Source organism: Sander vitreus, chromosome 15 (assembly GCF_031162955.1).
Source record: "Sander vitreus isolate 19-12246 chromosome 15, sanVit1, whole genome shotgun sequence".
Classification (NCBI taxonomy): Eukaryota; Metazoa; Chordata; class Actinopteri; order Perciformes; family Percidae; genus Sander; species Sander vitreus.
The window spans coordinates 19,485,366-19,498,765 of record NC_135869.1 but is presented as its reverse complement, the minus strand read 5'-3'; the positions used below and the strand labels follow the sequence as shown (position 1 = coordinate 19,498,765).

General features: G+C 41.3%; 1 protein-coding gene across 3 annotated transcripts in view; it reads right to left on the bottom strand.

Annotated features, from left to right (window-relative positions):
• Positions 1-13,400, bottom strand: part of cep112 (centrosomal protein 112) — a 104,029-nt gene that overhangs the window by 48,048 nt on the left and 42,581 nt on the right. For all 3 annotated transcript variants that reach the window (XM_078269857.1, XM_078269860.1, XM_078269859.1), the window contains exons 18-19: positions 5,785-5,920; positions 2,901-3,008 (exon numbers count right to left, since the gene is read on the bottom strand). In XM_078269857.1, coding sequence (XP_078125983.1) covers positions 2,901-3,008; positions 5,785-5,920 — 244 coding nt within the window. The remainder of the gene's footprint in view (positions 1-2,900; positions 3,009-5,784; positions 5,921-13,400) is intronic.

The following is a 13,400-nucleotide window of genomic DNA, read 5'->3' as shown; positions in this document are numbered from 1 at the left end:
CATACTGCAACAGAAATTGGGGAAGGACGTCGTGGTTTACTGTTCGCTCCTGTTTAGAGTCTTGGGCCATGGGGGGTTTTGGAGGAAAGAGGGTATCTGAGGTGAAACGAAGATGAAGAAATGGGCAAGATAGATCCATTGTGAGAAAAACAGCTACAGAAAAAGACGGAGAGGAGACCCAGCAAGGAGCCTGGTTGTGACATCACGTAGCGCCAGCGTGCAGCGGAGGATGCTGGGTGCTGCGGTTCTTAAAGGGACCGGCTTGGTGTTTACAAGAGAAGACTGAGTCGGTTATGGCACAGCTTGGTGCCACAGATACAGAGTGAGTTGGGTGTTACTGCACAGCACGACTCCTGTCAGCCTGGCCTGACATGGCTCTGTGTGTGTATGTGCAGGACAGTGATGTAATGGGCTTCTTTCAGCCCCGCCGGAGGGGGGGGGGGTGTAGAGGAGAGTTGAACAGAAGCCCTATCTGGTCTCAGCAGGGGAGGCTGGGGTGGGTGTGGGAGGGGAGGGAGAGAGTGAAGAAAGACAAACCCCTTATTCCTCACTGTAGCTTTTGATTTGAAGATAGCCAGTGAGGGGCCGTGGTAAAGTACGTCCACAAGCGTGCATGTCTACAAACTGGACTCTTTTATTATCTGTTGTCCCAGTCTACATCTGAAGAATGAAGCTGTTTCGGTTTCCCTTAACTCTCAAGGCCAAGTCTCTAAACCAGCCATCTGACCTCACTACATCACTCCAATGTCAAGAGGCAGAGCTCTGTCAAGACAATGACGTTCAGCTGCCAGGAGGGTCGGCTGGAAAACAACTCCTTCATACATAGTTCCCTTTTTAAAGTCGCATTGAAGTTGCCCTTGAGGGAATGTTCTTTTGTGTGCATCTGAATGGACAAACTTGACCCCTGCAATCTTGTGACACCAATCTCTCTGGAGTGGAGGCACAATTCACACACGCATGCAGGCGTGGCTGATTGGGTACACACAAAGTACTCGTGGTCATGCTTGTGTGTGCGCAAAAACACAGTATGCAGAATGTACACACAACATAAAACGATTGTGCTCACAGTAACTCATGAATAATCACACCTCTTCAAGTGCATACAAAAACATTTCCTTTCTTTCTTTCTTTCTATCTCTACCCTTCTAACTGTGTAGCTAATGTCATCAGCACTCACATCAACATCATCCCAAAGACAGGCCCTTCATCTTTATAGGTTTTTATCTTCAAGACAAAAGCCTGCCTGATGTGCTGCTAACCCTATGTAGCTGGCTTCAACTGTCAACTGCACCCCCACTCTCAGTAGCAGCAGATGATAATCGTCACTTCAATATTTTCTGCAACACTTTGATTACTTACCTGTTTTTTTCCATGAGATGGAATTTATGATTTGTCAGAACAATATACTGTTGTTGGCACTCAAGACACCGATAAATTCTCAGTTACTGGATCAATTATAGAGGAATGAAAATGTCTTTTGGATATACAATCTGTTTAACGGTTTATGCGGCATTGTCTGCTTTCTATGACAGCAATAACTAAAAACATGCATTTTCCACTTTCCACAGTTAAACGTTTTTGGTGGATACATCATAAACCCAATTTAATCTTTTGAAAGTGTGACCCCCCCCCATAAGCATCATTATAATTACAAACACAAGTGTCCAGTCACGGAGCAAATCAATAACGGACAACCATTTCTCCACACCTTGGAAATAACACTGGCCTTCTATCCTTCATTTCTAACTGTCTACAGCAAATTACATGTGGTGTGAACTCCATCTGGCCTGGAAATGAGTGTTAGCATGCTTATTAAGGGACAGGTTGAGTGCTAGTTTGATGGCTGGAAATCAATCATGTTGTGGATACAGATGGAATATAGAGACGCTACACCAGTTTGTGCTGCACCCTCTTAATTCTTCTTTATTTAAAGGAAGATATCGGGATATATGAATGTACCGCTGCATGATGATGATGAGTAAAATAACATTCCTGATTATTCTGCCTGATGTTGTACTCGTGATTACACCGAGTTGGGAAGCCATTTAAAGGCATTCGTATCTTATATACAATTGTAATATGAATGTGGGAATTCACTAGTACACAAAAAACATTTGTTTGAGCAAATACTCCACTATAGTTGCACACAGGTTACACAAAGAAAGAAACACAAAAAGGTAACTGAAGATAACACTCTCTAAACACTGCCTAAAGTGGTAAGATTAGATTTTAGATTAAGGTACACATCCTTTATGGCTAAAATATTCAGTCACATTGCCAAAGATTAAAATCACCACTAGCAGGCTGGTGAGATTAAAGTGAAATGTAAGCAATAGAAATATAGATTATGCTTCCTGTTGCCTCCAATGACACTTGCTGCCTCCGATAATATCCATTTCTGTGATTTAATTGAATCCAATGCTCTACAAGATATGTCCTCCTATCAGCAAGCTGGATTTCAATGAGTCGTGAAAATGGTTTCTAGACTCCTAATCGAAGAAGAGTGACAGAGATGCGAAGATAAAGGGACCAAGCGCCTGCTATGCAGATTGCATTAGTTTTCAAGTGGCAACGTTTAAGATATGTAATGCGCCGCAATCCAAACTTAATCTAAAGTGTCTCCCTTATCATGAGAAATTAATCAGGTGGAACAGATGGGGAGCAATAACAAGACTATTGCAAATGGATGTCAGTCCACTTGGCTGGCTCCAGTTGCCCAAGTGTTCACCGATAATAGAGAAAAGATAACAATGTGGTGATGATGAGAGAAGCAAGAGGAGAATTCTTTCCCCTGGCTTCATCATGAGCAGAGAAGCAAGGCAACCGTTCATACATGCAGATACAGGTATAGACAAACACACTGTAGACAGATGGACAGAAAATAACAGACTCTTACAGACCTGCTGCTCATATTTCTGTCTGAGTGCATCAAGTTGCTGGGAGAACTCTTTGGCCTGGTTCTCCCTGAGAGACTTGGAGCGGATCAGGTCCTCTTCGACCTTCTGCATCTGGAGCCATGAGAAGAAGAAAAAACGCAAAAGACTGAAGATAATTCAACATTTAAATACATAAATTATAAAATGTGTGTGTAAAACATTTAGGCTGGGTCCACGATCTGGAATACATTTATGTTGCTGAAAAGCATACATAATATGCGACTCAAAATCTCATATTTCAGAAGATTGGACATACATCTTTGTTCAACATTCTGCTATATTGCAGCATAAGTACAATAAACCTAACGCATGCGGAACTTGCAAGATACCACCATGCATCTGCAGCAGAGTGATGCCACTGTTACATCTTTCTTTTAATTTGAAATTAATGAATTGCCATTGGGAAAAATATGTTCATCCCTTTATGTGTGATCTTATTGTAATGATATTGTAATAACAGCACATCAATATATTAACCTATTCATCAAAGTATGATGTTATAATTAACATTAAATATGTACTACCAGTAGTTCACATCAAAATTCACATATTCAGGCACCCAGATAGCTCAGTTGGTGGAGCGGGCGCCCATATATAGAGGTTTACTCCTCGACGTGGCGGGCCAGGGTTCGACTCCGACCTGCGGCCCTTTGCTGCATGTCATTCCCCCTCTCTCTCCCCTTTCATGTCTTCAGCTGTCCTATCACAATAAAGGCCTAAAATGTCCAAAAAAGAATCTTTAAAAAAAATTCACATATTCACAGTTGCAAGAAAAAAGACGCAGTGAGAAAGTCACAAGCTTCTGCCTCTTTGAGGACTTTAAACAATAAGGGATATAATATCTATGCTATTCATCTTAACTTCCTTGCAGCCAACCACTTTCATATTTACTGTTAAGGTGACGACAACCAAATCAATTGTAAATGTAATTTACTGAAACTCCTCTGAATCAGGGCTATGCTGTGTGTAACGCTCAGGAAATGCTAAATGTGTTTTGATTAATCCATTTAAAATGCTGAAGCCTCCTTTGAACTATGCACGCAACAGAGATTTGATTCCGCGTGGTGCTTCTTTTTTTCCCCCATCCAAAATAGGGCAGACTCTTTCCTTTAAGTGCAGCCTAAAAGTGGGATGCTGATTTTAAAATGAGAGAAAGACAGATACAGGAAGAGAGCGATACAGATAATCCATTAAGATACAACACCGTCTGCAGACAGAGAGAGGGAGAAGATGATGAGAGGAAAGATGGAAGGATGAAAAGAGAGAGTAAAACACTTCTACGACATTAAAGCCTTTGCAGGAGAGCGTGATGGAGCGATGCATAAGTGGGGTGGGGAGAGAGAGAGAGAGAGGATGACAGGGATGCAGAAGAGACTGCTCCTCTCTTAGCTTTGATGTGGGCTGGGGATAAAGTCAGATTGGAGATTGGGATGCCATGGGAAAAGAGGGCTCGAGCATGAGATGGAAGGATGAGAACAGGAAAAAGGAGTAAGAAGAAGAAGAAGAGGGAAAATACGGCAAAACAGACATTTTCCAAGCAACGAGAGAAGAAGATATCACTTCTCACAATAGTAATAAAAAAACACATGGAGTCTTGTATTCAAGAAGCAGGAACAACCAAGAAAGCAAACCAAAGTTCTCTGTCTGTCACGTTTTAGTTAGTGTGCTTTTTTCCTAAAGGGTCTTGAATATGTTTTTTCACTTGAAAGGCAAAAGATATCTGAGGTTTAGGTTTCTGCCTTCTTTAGGTTTCGTATGCAAGCAGCACAAACATTTTAAATTCACTCTGGGGAAAAGTTTGCTCTATGTGCCCACAAACATGACAAAGTATAGACTTGACTCCCACCCAACTCTCTCGTTTTCTTACACTACACCATACCAATATGCCGAAAAACAAGACTTGCTAAAAACTTGCTAATCTCCCGAACATGTCGCCCTTCATTCAGGACCACACTCAGTGCTGCCTCGTCAATACAGCGCACACACCAGCCAGGCAGTTCAGTTAGCACAGCGGGATGTAAATGCAACTCTATATGAGTATGATAAACTGTAAACAGCAGCGACAAAACTGATGGCAGTGACTGGGTCCGTGTCTATATCTGTAGCAGGCTATTGGATTGAGAAATTATCCCCGGGGCAACAGTAGGCCTCATCAACACACACACACACACACACACACACAGCAAGAAAGCTTAACAAAAACGCCTATAGCCAAACTGTCTTGTAAGACAGCATCTGAAGTTTACAGCGGAGTGTGTATTGATTGGAGAACTCTCCCAATAAGCAGCAGCCCACGCGGTGTGAAGTGCTGTTGTGAGGCTGGCCTGTTGTACTAATTAGTCTGGCTGCTTAATAGGAGTGACCCCATTCTTCATCGAAACCCCACCATCCCACATCACGGCCACTGAGAGGAAGTGAGGTCAACGTGCGATAGCAGAGTAATAAATGCAGCTGCTTAATGAGTAGGATAATAAATCATGTTGTTCATTTGGGATGACGAAATGAGTGAAAATGATAATGTTCTTTTTTTTGTCTTTCAGTATAGAAACAGTTGAAGGGGAAGTGAAGGGGAGGAATTTAAGCGCAGCCAGCATTGCATCTGTGGTCAGGCTGTGTCTCTGCAAATACAAAATGTGTGTGTGTGCATTGTCTTGGTTACCGCCTGTGAAACAGCAAACATGAGAGAGTAGGAACACAACAGGAAAATGTACAAATGTGCATGAATATTAGAGACTGAACTTGAAGTACAGCATGTATACATATAATAGAATGTGTAGTACAGGTGTGGATACTGCTTTGTGTGAGCTAATATACGGCGCCTTGTTTGCCTTGAATGTGTGTATCAGACCTGGAGTTTCATTTCAGCATAGGTCTTCTCAGAGCTCAGCTCCACCTGTTTCTTGAACTGCTCCAGTGCCGTATCTGCCTGCTGGATCTGCTGCCTTTGGCTCTCCCTGGCTCTGTCCAGCTGGCTCTCCATCTCCCTTTAAACCAAACCAAACACATATACACACAGAAATGAATATCTGTAGAAATGCTTTGTCAAGAAAGCAAGTGACCTTTATTATTTTTATAGAACTTTCAAAACAGTAGTTAAAAAGTGCTTTCGAGAAGGAAGAAAAGAGAGACAACAGAACGATGGATGAAGAAAAGCATTTTCCTTTTTTTACCCTTTTATTAGAAAGAGCAGAGTGAAGAGTGATGGGAAAGTCACTTTAGAATACAATTCTTCAGTATCTATCACCTTAAATGTGTGTGTGTGTGTGTGTGTGTGTGTGTGTGTGTGTGTGTGTGTGTGTGTGTGTGTGTGTGTGTGTGTGTGTGTGTGTGTGTGTCTTCCATGCCGGTACGCTGCTGCTATTGCTGGCAAATGTCAGGTCACAGAGCTGCGGGCTGAATGGATTGACAGGCATACTGAGAGGGACAGCCTCATACTGAGAGCTGTCAGCGCCCAGCCAAGCGGCCCAGCCACGACATCATATACAGCAATACCAAGCAGCTGTCAAGTCAAACCCACGAAGGGTGTGTGGGGACAGGAGTGTGTTTTCGGGGTGGATGGAAAAAGGGTGAAAGAACGACCGAAGTGAAGGGAGCGTATGAGGGTGTTATTATTGTAAACCACCTGAGAATTTACAGGTTGAAATATACAGTTAGACAGCGAGCACATACTAATGTCCTGAACCTAATTTCACCAATAGAGGTTTACAAAATGTGTACGTCAAAAAATAGTATCCATAAAACTAAGATTTGAGGTCCAACTACCTAATTTACTAAGATGATTTTTAGCTGACTAAAAAGTACAAATAAATGTCTGGCTCTATAATGCCCTTTTATATTCATAACTGATGAGCAAACTCTGTAGTCACGCACAATGACACACATGATTTGTGTTTGACTTGGACCCAGACCTGACTATGAGCAATCATGTCAACATGTGTTCACATCCCACATATTTTATCAGCTCCAAGTGTTTGTCATATAATATTCATATTGGATTTTGGCAGACTCCTAAATCCATTAAACGACCTTCCTTAAAGAGAACGTGTGGTCAAAATCCCATCAAAAATCTGTATAATACTGTAGTTAAAAGTTTACTGTAAATCATTTTGTATTTTTTTAAATAAATAATATATGCCTGAACGACATAGAACATTATCTAAGACATTTAACAAATACATATATACTCATCTACTTTTTTTATTTTTTATTATCCTGTACCCGTACATATAGTCTGGATAGAACTATGTACAATAAATATTTGTATGTTCCCCCACAGACTAGCATCCAACCAAAATCTAATCAAATACAATGAATGTCTTTTCATAAATAATGAAAGACTATTATTTTTTTTTTAAATCCTCGCTGGGAGCTACATTGAGGATAACTTTTTGAAACTGGAGTGGTTTGATAAGAAAAATGCATGTTTTAGATTGCTATAAATCACAAAATCATTAAGAAATCCTGTAAAATAACTTAAATAAACTTGTAGCACTCCGGTCCCTGACATATTCATGTCTGGTATATGGTAATAATTTTACAGGTGAACCTTATTGAAACTTTAGCACAAAGTGAAGACTTTTTTCTTGACAGCAAAGAAGACACAACTTCTATGCAGCTTCTAGTTTACTACAGCAGCTACTGAAAGTTTCCAAGACCCTTCTTCTGATTAATGCACAGAGATGACAATGTTAGGGAGAGAACATAACTAGCTTTTTACAGTGTGTGGTGTGTACAGTACTATGCCCATGTGTGGCTGTGCGCTTGTCTCCTGCTCCCTTGTAAATTAACGCTCATTGTGTGTATAATTATTCTCCGTGGACGGACAGGCAGGAGGAAGAATTAATTTTTGGCCAGTGGGTGGGACATTAAACCAATTATAAGAACAAATATGACGAAAGTACAACAGGCACATAACGGGTGGTGGGGGAGGACTGTTCTTCACACATTTATCTGTATTTCACATAGCAGCACTGTCAAGTGTGTGCATTAAAATTCATTCAAGGATATGGTCCATTAACACAACTGTGTCGCACCTAAACTATATCTAGAGAAAACTATAGTCTTTGCCTGAACACACACATTTACAAAGTTAGCCTTTTGTTAAGTGATTTATCCCTTACCATAATCAAAGCAACAACTTTATAAAGATAAAATTGAACAAAAAAAAACAGAGAAAGACAGAGGAGATTAAAAACAGCAAAACAAGAAAAAAGGCAAAGAACAGAAGCACAGGATTGAAAAAGGAATGTGCAAGCTTTCTCTCCTCTTTATAGTGTTCTGTCTCTTTGTAATTTTGGTCTCTCTCATGTCGGACATCAAACGACAAAGAAATTGTTTTTTTTTTCTCTCCCAATTTTGTGTACTCTGTAATTATTAATCAGTCTCGTTGCATGACTGCCTTCCGGGCGCAGACAGACACAAAAGGAAATGTGGAGAGACTAAGATGGAAAAAGAAAGAGAGGAAAAAGAGAGGAAGATGGAAAAGAGGATGTCACAGAAATAGTTTTTTTGAAACTTCCAAGGCTGAGCAGAACTGAATTGGGTGTGTGTCTAGCTCGAGAGACGACGGAGATTGTGTGTGTGTGTGCGCGCACATGCGTACATATGTGCCTTTGTTCATGAGCCACAGTCACAAACTCTGTGTGTGACTGACAACTCTACTCAAGGAATGCACTATGACTAAGTTGGAATTGGCTGCTGGACCTATATCTCTGAGGATACACCGGAAAAGTCAGTGCAGCTAACTTCAAGTATGTGACACATTGAAACATATTATGCTCTATAGCTGGAGAGAGCAGGTGAGGTGTGTGTGTGTGTGTGTTTCCCTGTGTGTGTGGTCACTAGAGCGGTAGACAGTGTGTCACCATCAATAACAGAGCAATGAGGGTGAGATGAGAGGACAGAGAAAAAGAGTCAGGGAGGCCTGGCAGGGAGAAACAGAGGGTAAGGAAGGAGAGGGGTGCCAGCGCCAGGGCGGCCCGTCAGCTTTAAATGGATCTCTGGTCAGAAAAGTGGAAGGAGAGGAGGCTCAAATTAAAGATGTGCCTTCTCTAAAGAGGAAGTCCTCTCATCCCTCAATCCTAACGGCTGTTTAAAGGGGAGGACGACAGGGAGGAGAGGAGAGAGGAGTGTTTGTGCTAGAAAGGGTGAAAGAGCTTCCGCCATCCAGCCGCCTGGCAGACAGGAGGGGTGCAGAGGGTGCCGGTGTTTTCCGGGCTGCCCTAACCACACAACGCCACGTGACGCCTGTGTGAGTGTGCACCACGTGCTGGATATACAGAGACAAGGAACTTACTGTATGTAAACATTTACATACATGTACACGTAATACAAGAGTACACATTAAAGTCAATGCAAACAGACGCAAGTCTAATTGCTTATGCAAATATTCTTTTCATGTAAGCAGAGTATTTAAGAATTGTATGGACTGTGATGTGGGTGGAGCCGCTCATGGAAAAGACTGACAAACAGACTAGAATGCACGCTTGCATGCGGATGCCTCTGGTCTCTAGTATAAAAAGACAGAGGGAGAGTGTGTGTGTACACGTGGTGTGTGTGCAAGTGCATGTGAGCGCCCGCGCATCTGCGTCTGTGAGCTCATCCAAACGGAATGATAACGAATCCACAGACGCATCAAAGGGGCCTGAAAAAAAAGAAATGAGGGAGCACATAAAAAGAGAGAAAATGCAAAACAAAAAAATAAAACCAACTTGGTTTTCATCCCAAGAGAAAGAGAAAGGGAGAGAGAAAAAAGAAAATATTAAAGACGGAGGGAGGATATAGTAGAAAACACAGAATCATTGAGCTTGAAGGCTTTAAAACTGCCTACAAATGTGGCCCGTTTATAAACAGGATTTCATATCAAGATTTGAAATAAAATGGCCACATAGGTTAAAAAAAGAAAGAGGCATCGTTATTATTACCCATCTCCCAGAGTTGTATCAGTGCACACCAGTCACCTGGCTGCTTGCAAGGAACAGTTGCCGCACTAGTATTGCTACCAGCCTTTCTTAAAATAAGTCAGCATTACACAATTGATAAATCTCTTAAAAATACATTCCTGTGCTTTGTGCTACATTTTCAGTATTTATACCAGTCCCATAGATTTAGAGCTCAAACGATTATCAATTAGTTGATCAACAGAAAATTAATCGGCAACTATTTTGATAATCAAATAATTGCTTAAGCCATGTTTTAAGTATGCCACAAATTCACTGGCTACAGCTTCTGTTTCGGTTCCAAATGTGAATATTTTCTGATTTTCTTAGTCTTCTGTGACAGTAAACAAAATATTTTCCAGGAGTTTTGAACTGTTTGTCGGTCAAAAAAGACAAAAGGAAAGACATATGAAGACGTCACCTTGAACTCTGGGCAGCCGAAATAGACTTTTTTTCACCGTTTTCTGACATTTTTGGGATCAAATTATCAATCGATTAATCAAGACAATAATTGGTGGATTAATAATGAAATTAATCATTAGCTACAGCTCAACATAGATTCATTTCAAAGAAAAGGTCAAGAATAGTGTTAGCCGCAGATCACTGGACGTGGCAGAAGGGAAGTGGCTTAGTGCCGTGCTGAAGTGTTGGAGGACATGACAGATGACATTTCAACTCATCTATAAACAGTCTCATATGACGCTCATGCTCTTTCTACACTGGGGAAGAAAGCAGTGACTTTCCCTCATGCTGTTCAGTGTGGGCGTCGGTTCTATTTCTAGAATGCACGCGTTTTCGGCGCGGCTCGAGCTGAGCCTGAGACGTGCGTGTCACGCAGGCAGTGTGTAAGCTCTAACCTGTTAACATGGGAGCCGGAATATAAACGGACACGCCACGCAGCTGACACGCTCACGCGATGCAGCCAGTGTGTAGCCGGCCTAAGGAGAGAGAGGGATGAAGAGGGATCTGGTGCAGCCCAGGCTGACAGAACCACTATGTGGGCGGATAAACATGTCGGTAGGACAGAAGAAAAAGACATAATACACATCTGTCTCGTACTTCAAAACTGCTCTGGATTTTAGTTTGTTTCAAGTTATTTAATATTTCTACACAACTCATTCTTTACGAAAAGAGAAGATCTTACTCATGACATGGTTTGGAAACAGGGATTTTCTTCTCTTCGCTGTGCATTCAGATGCTATTTGGCTTCATTAATTATGCAGCCTACAGCATAATATGCTAAATCAACTAGGCACGAGTCCCTAAAGTAAACATACTGTATTTGCATATGTCAAATATTATGCAATGGAAAATGAAGTTGGAGGCTTTTTAACGAAAGAATGAAAGCCCTAAAGAAAACCTATCATGATTGAGTTGTTTCAGCACAGAAATTAACTGTAATAATTCATAGTGTCAGTGCATATTTGTAAGTAGCTTTATGTAAAAATGTGATAATCACGTAGGCATTTAACATCATTACACCATAATATGGAAGTGTCACAATATCAATCAGGCGCACATATTTAGTGATACGAGACACTATGATTAACAGATATGACAAATTATAGCTGAATAACTAAATTCCAGGATAACTATTATGTCATTTTCCTGAGTAGAAACTTATTATCTGCCCATTTAATTCAATATTCACAGAGACTAAACACTGCCTAGACTTGCTCCATTAGACAATCCTGCAGTGATAGCAGATGGTAAGCTTAGCCCTACTCCCCTATTCACTTGGAGCCCTAATACTTAAACAAACAGCTTTTATAGTTGATTATTTGACTTTCTTGATTTTTATGGGGTTTTCATTTACCTATACTTATTAATTCAATTATTATTAAAACAAGCAAGAGTATCTGAAGATGTAACTGTCCTTTACCTCTGACAACCTTGGCTATGGGAGTTAAAGAGCTCGTTCTAATTTCCCTTTTGTCAGGTCTGTGGTATCGAACTGGCGCTTAACCCATCCCTATCCTCCGCTTTCAATGCAGTTGCCATGGGAGTAAATATTGAGCCCCGGTGAAGCTTTTTAATATTCAGGATCCATACCTCCACCTGCTCCTGCACCTCAACACTAACTGGGGTTGCAGGCTGCACAGCCTCTGCTCAGCTACCTCTGGTCCCTCTCCGGACCACCACCACCCCTGCTTCCCTTCATCCCTCCTGTCATGGGAGACGAATGCTGAGAAAGATAAGACCACTTCAAAGCCACACAAAGATGTAGGGTATGCATGTGCATACACACAAACACAAAATAACATTAAAGACCATACTGGATGCATCCTACACCTTTAAGAGTACTAGGGCACTTTATCATGCAAGCATGTGGGCATGCATGCACAAACACTAGGAAAGAAATAATGACACACAGACCTAACAGACAGGCACACTCACATAATACCCCACTAAAGTAAAATGTTTCCTTGTCTCAAGAGCTGAACTACTTATTAAATCAAACAGTAGCCTGATGGTGGGCTGTATGAACACACAAAACACATGAAATTTAAACAATAGCAGAAAAGCAAGAAACTATAATTAGGGATGAACAGGATTATGACTGAAGGAATGAGTTGGTGTAAATTCTACACACCATGACACATCCCAGCCTTGACAGCATGAGTGCGAGCACAGGTTTGGACAGCCAGTGTGTAGCCTCTCATGAAGGCAAGCACGCTTTCCCTGCAGCTGCCTAACGCAGACGCTGCCTCTGCCACTCCAAACTGTAAACGATCAAACTGAGCAGAAGTTGCTGCTGAGACACAGTCAAGAGTTGCTACAACCCTGCACCACACCTTAGCAGGCACATGGTTTTGATGAAGCCAGTTGGGTGCCAAGCGGCAGGAAGGAGGGCTGGAATGGTACGAGGGAGAGCATAGAAAAAAAAAATATGATAACGGCTTCATGGGGAAAGAAATACCATAATCTAGATATAAACCAGCTGTTTTCTTTTCTACTTTAAACATTCAGGTGATTTTCTGATGTTTTTAAATTGTGATTTGGAGGTCACTGTTGCAAAAGCAGGCAAGCTGTTCCCCAGATGAGCTTCCTCTCCCTCTTTATTCCCCCTCTGTGGTGCATCTCTCCATCTCTATGCTAATGCCCTGTAATGATCTGAGGCACGTTGGGATGAAAGAAAAGGAGAGAAACTTGTTCTCTGCACAGCTTTGTAATGCTTTTTCTGTTGTTGTTGCTATAGTAACACAGACCTGAACCTCAAATTGACGCAGCAATGCTTATTTGCATGGCAGGACAGGGTGATTTTTCTTTTCATAATGGAAAGAAAGAGTGGGTGTAAGCCATGGAAAGAAAGGGGTGTGGATAACAGCTATATATGCTGCATACGAACAAACATAAACATAACTGACAACACATTTATCATCAGCTGTAGAAGAAATCAAATATTAAAATAAAAATAGTTATTAATATATCTATGCTGATATACTTTTATCAGTAGATTGTGTGGATCAACAAACACATACCAGTAATAACAAAGAGCACATACAGTACCACACATTATCTGGCA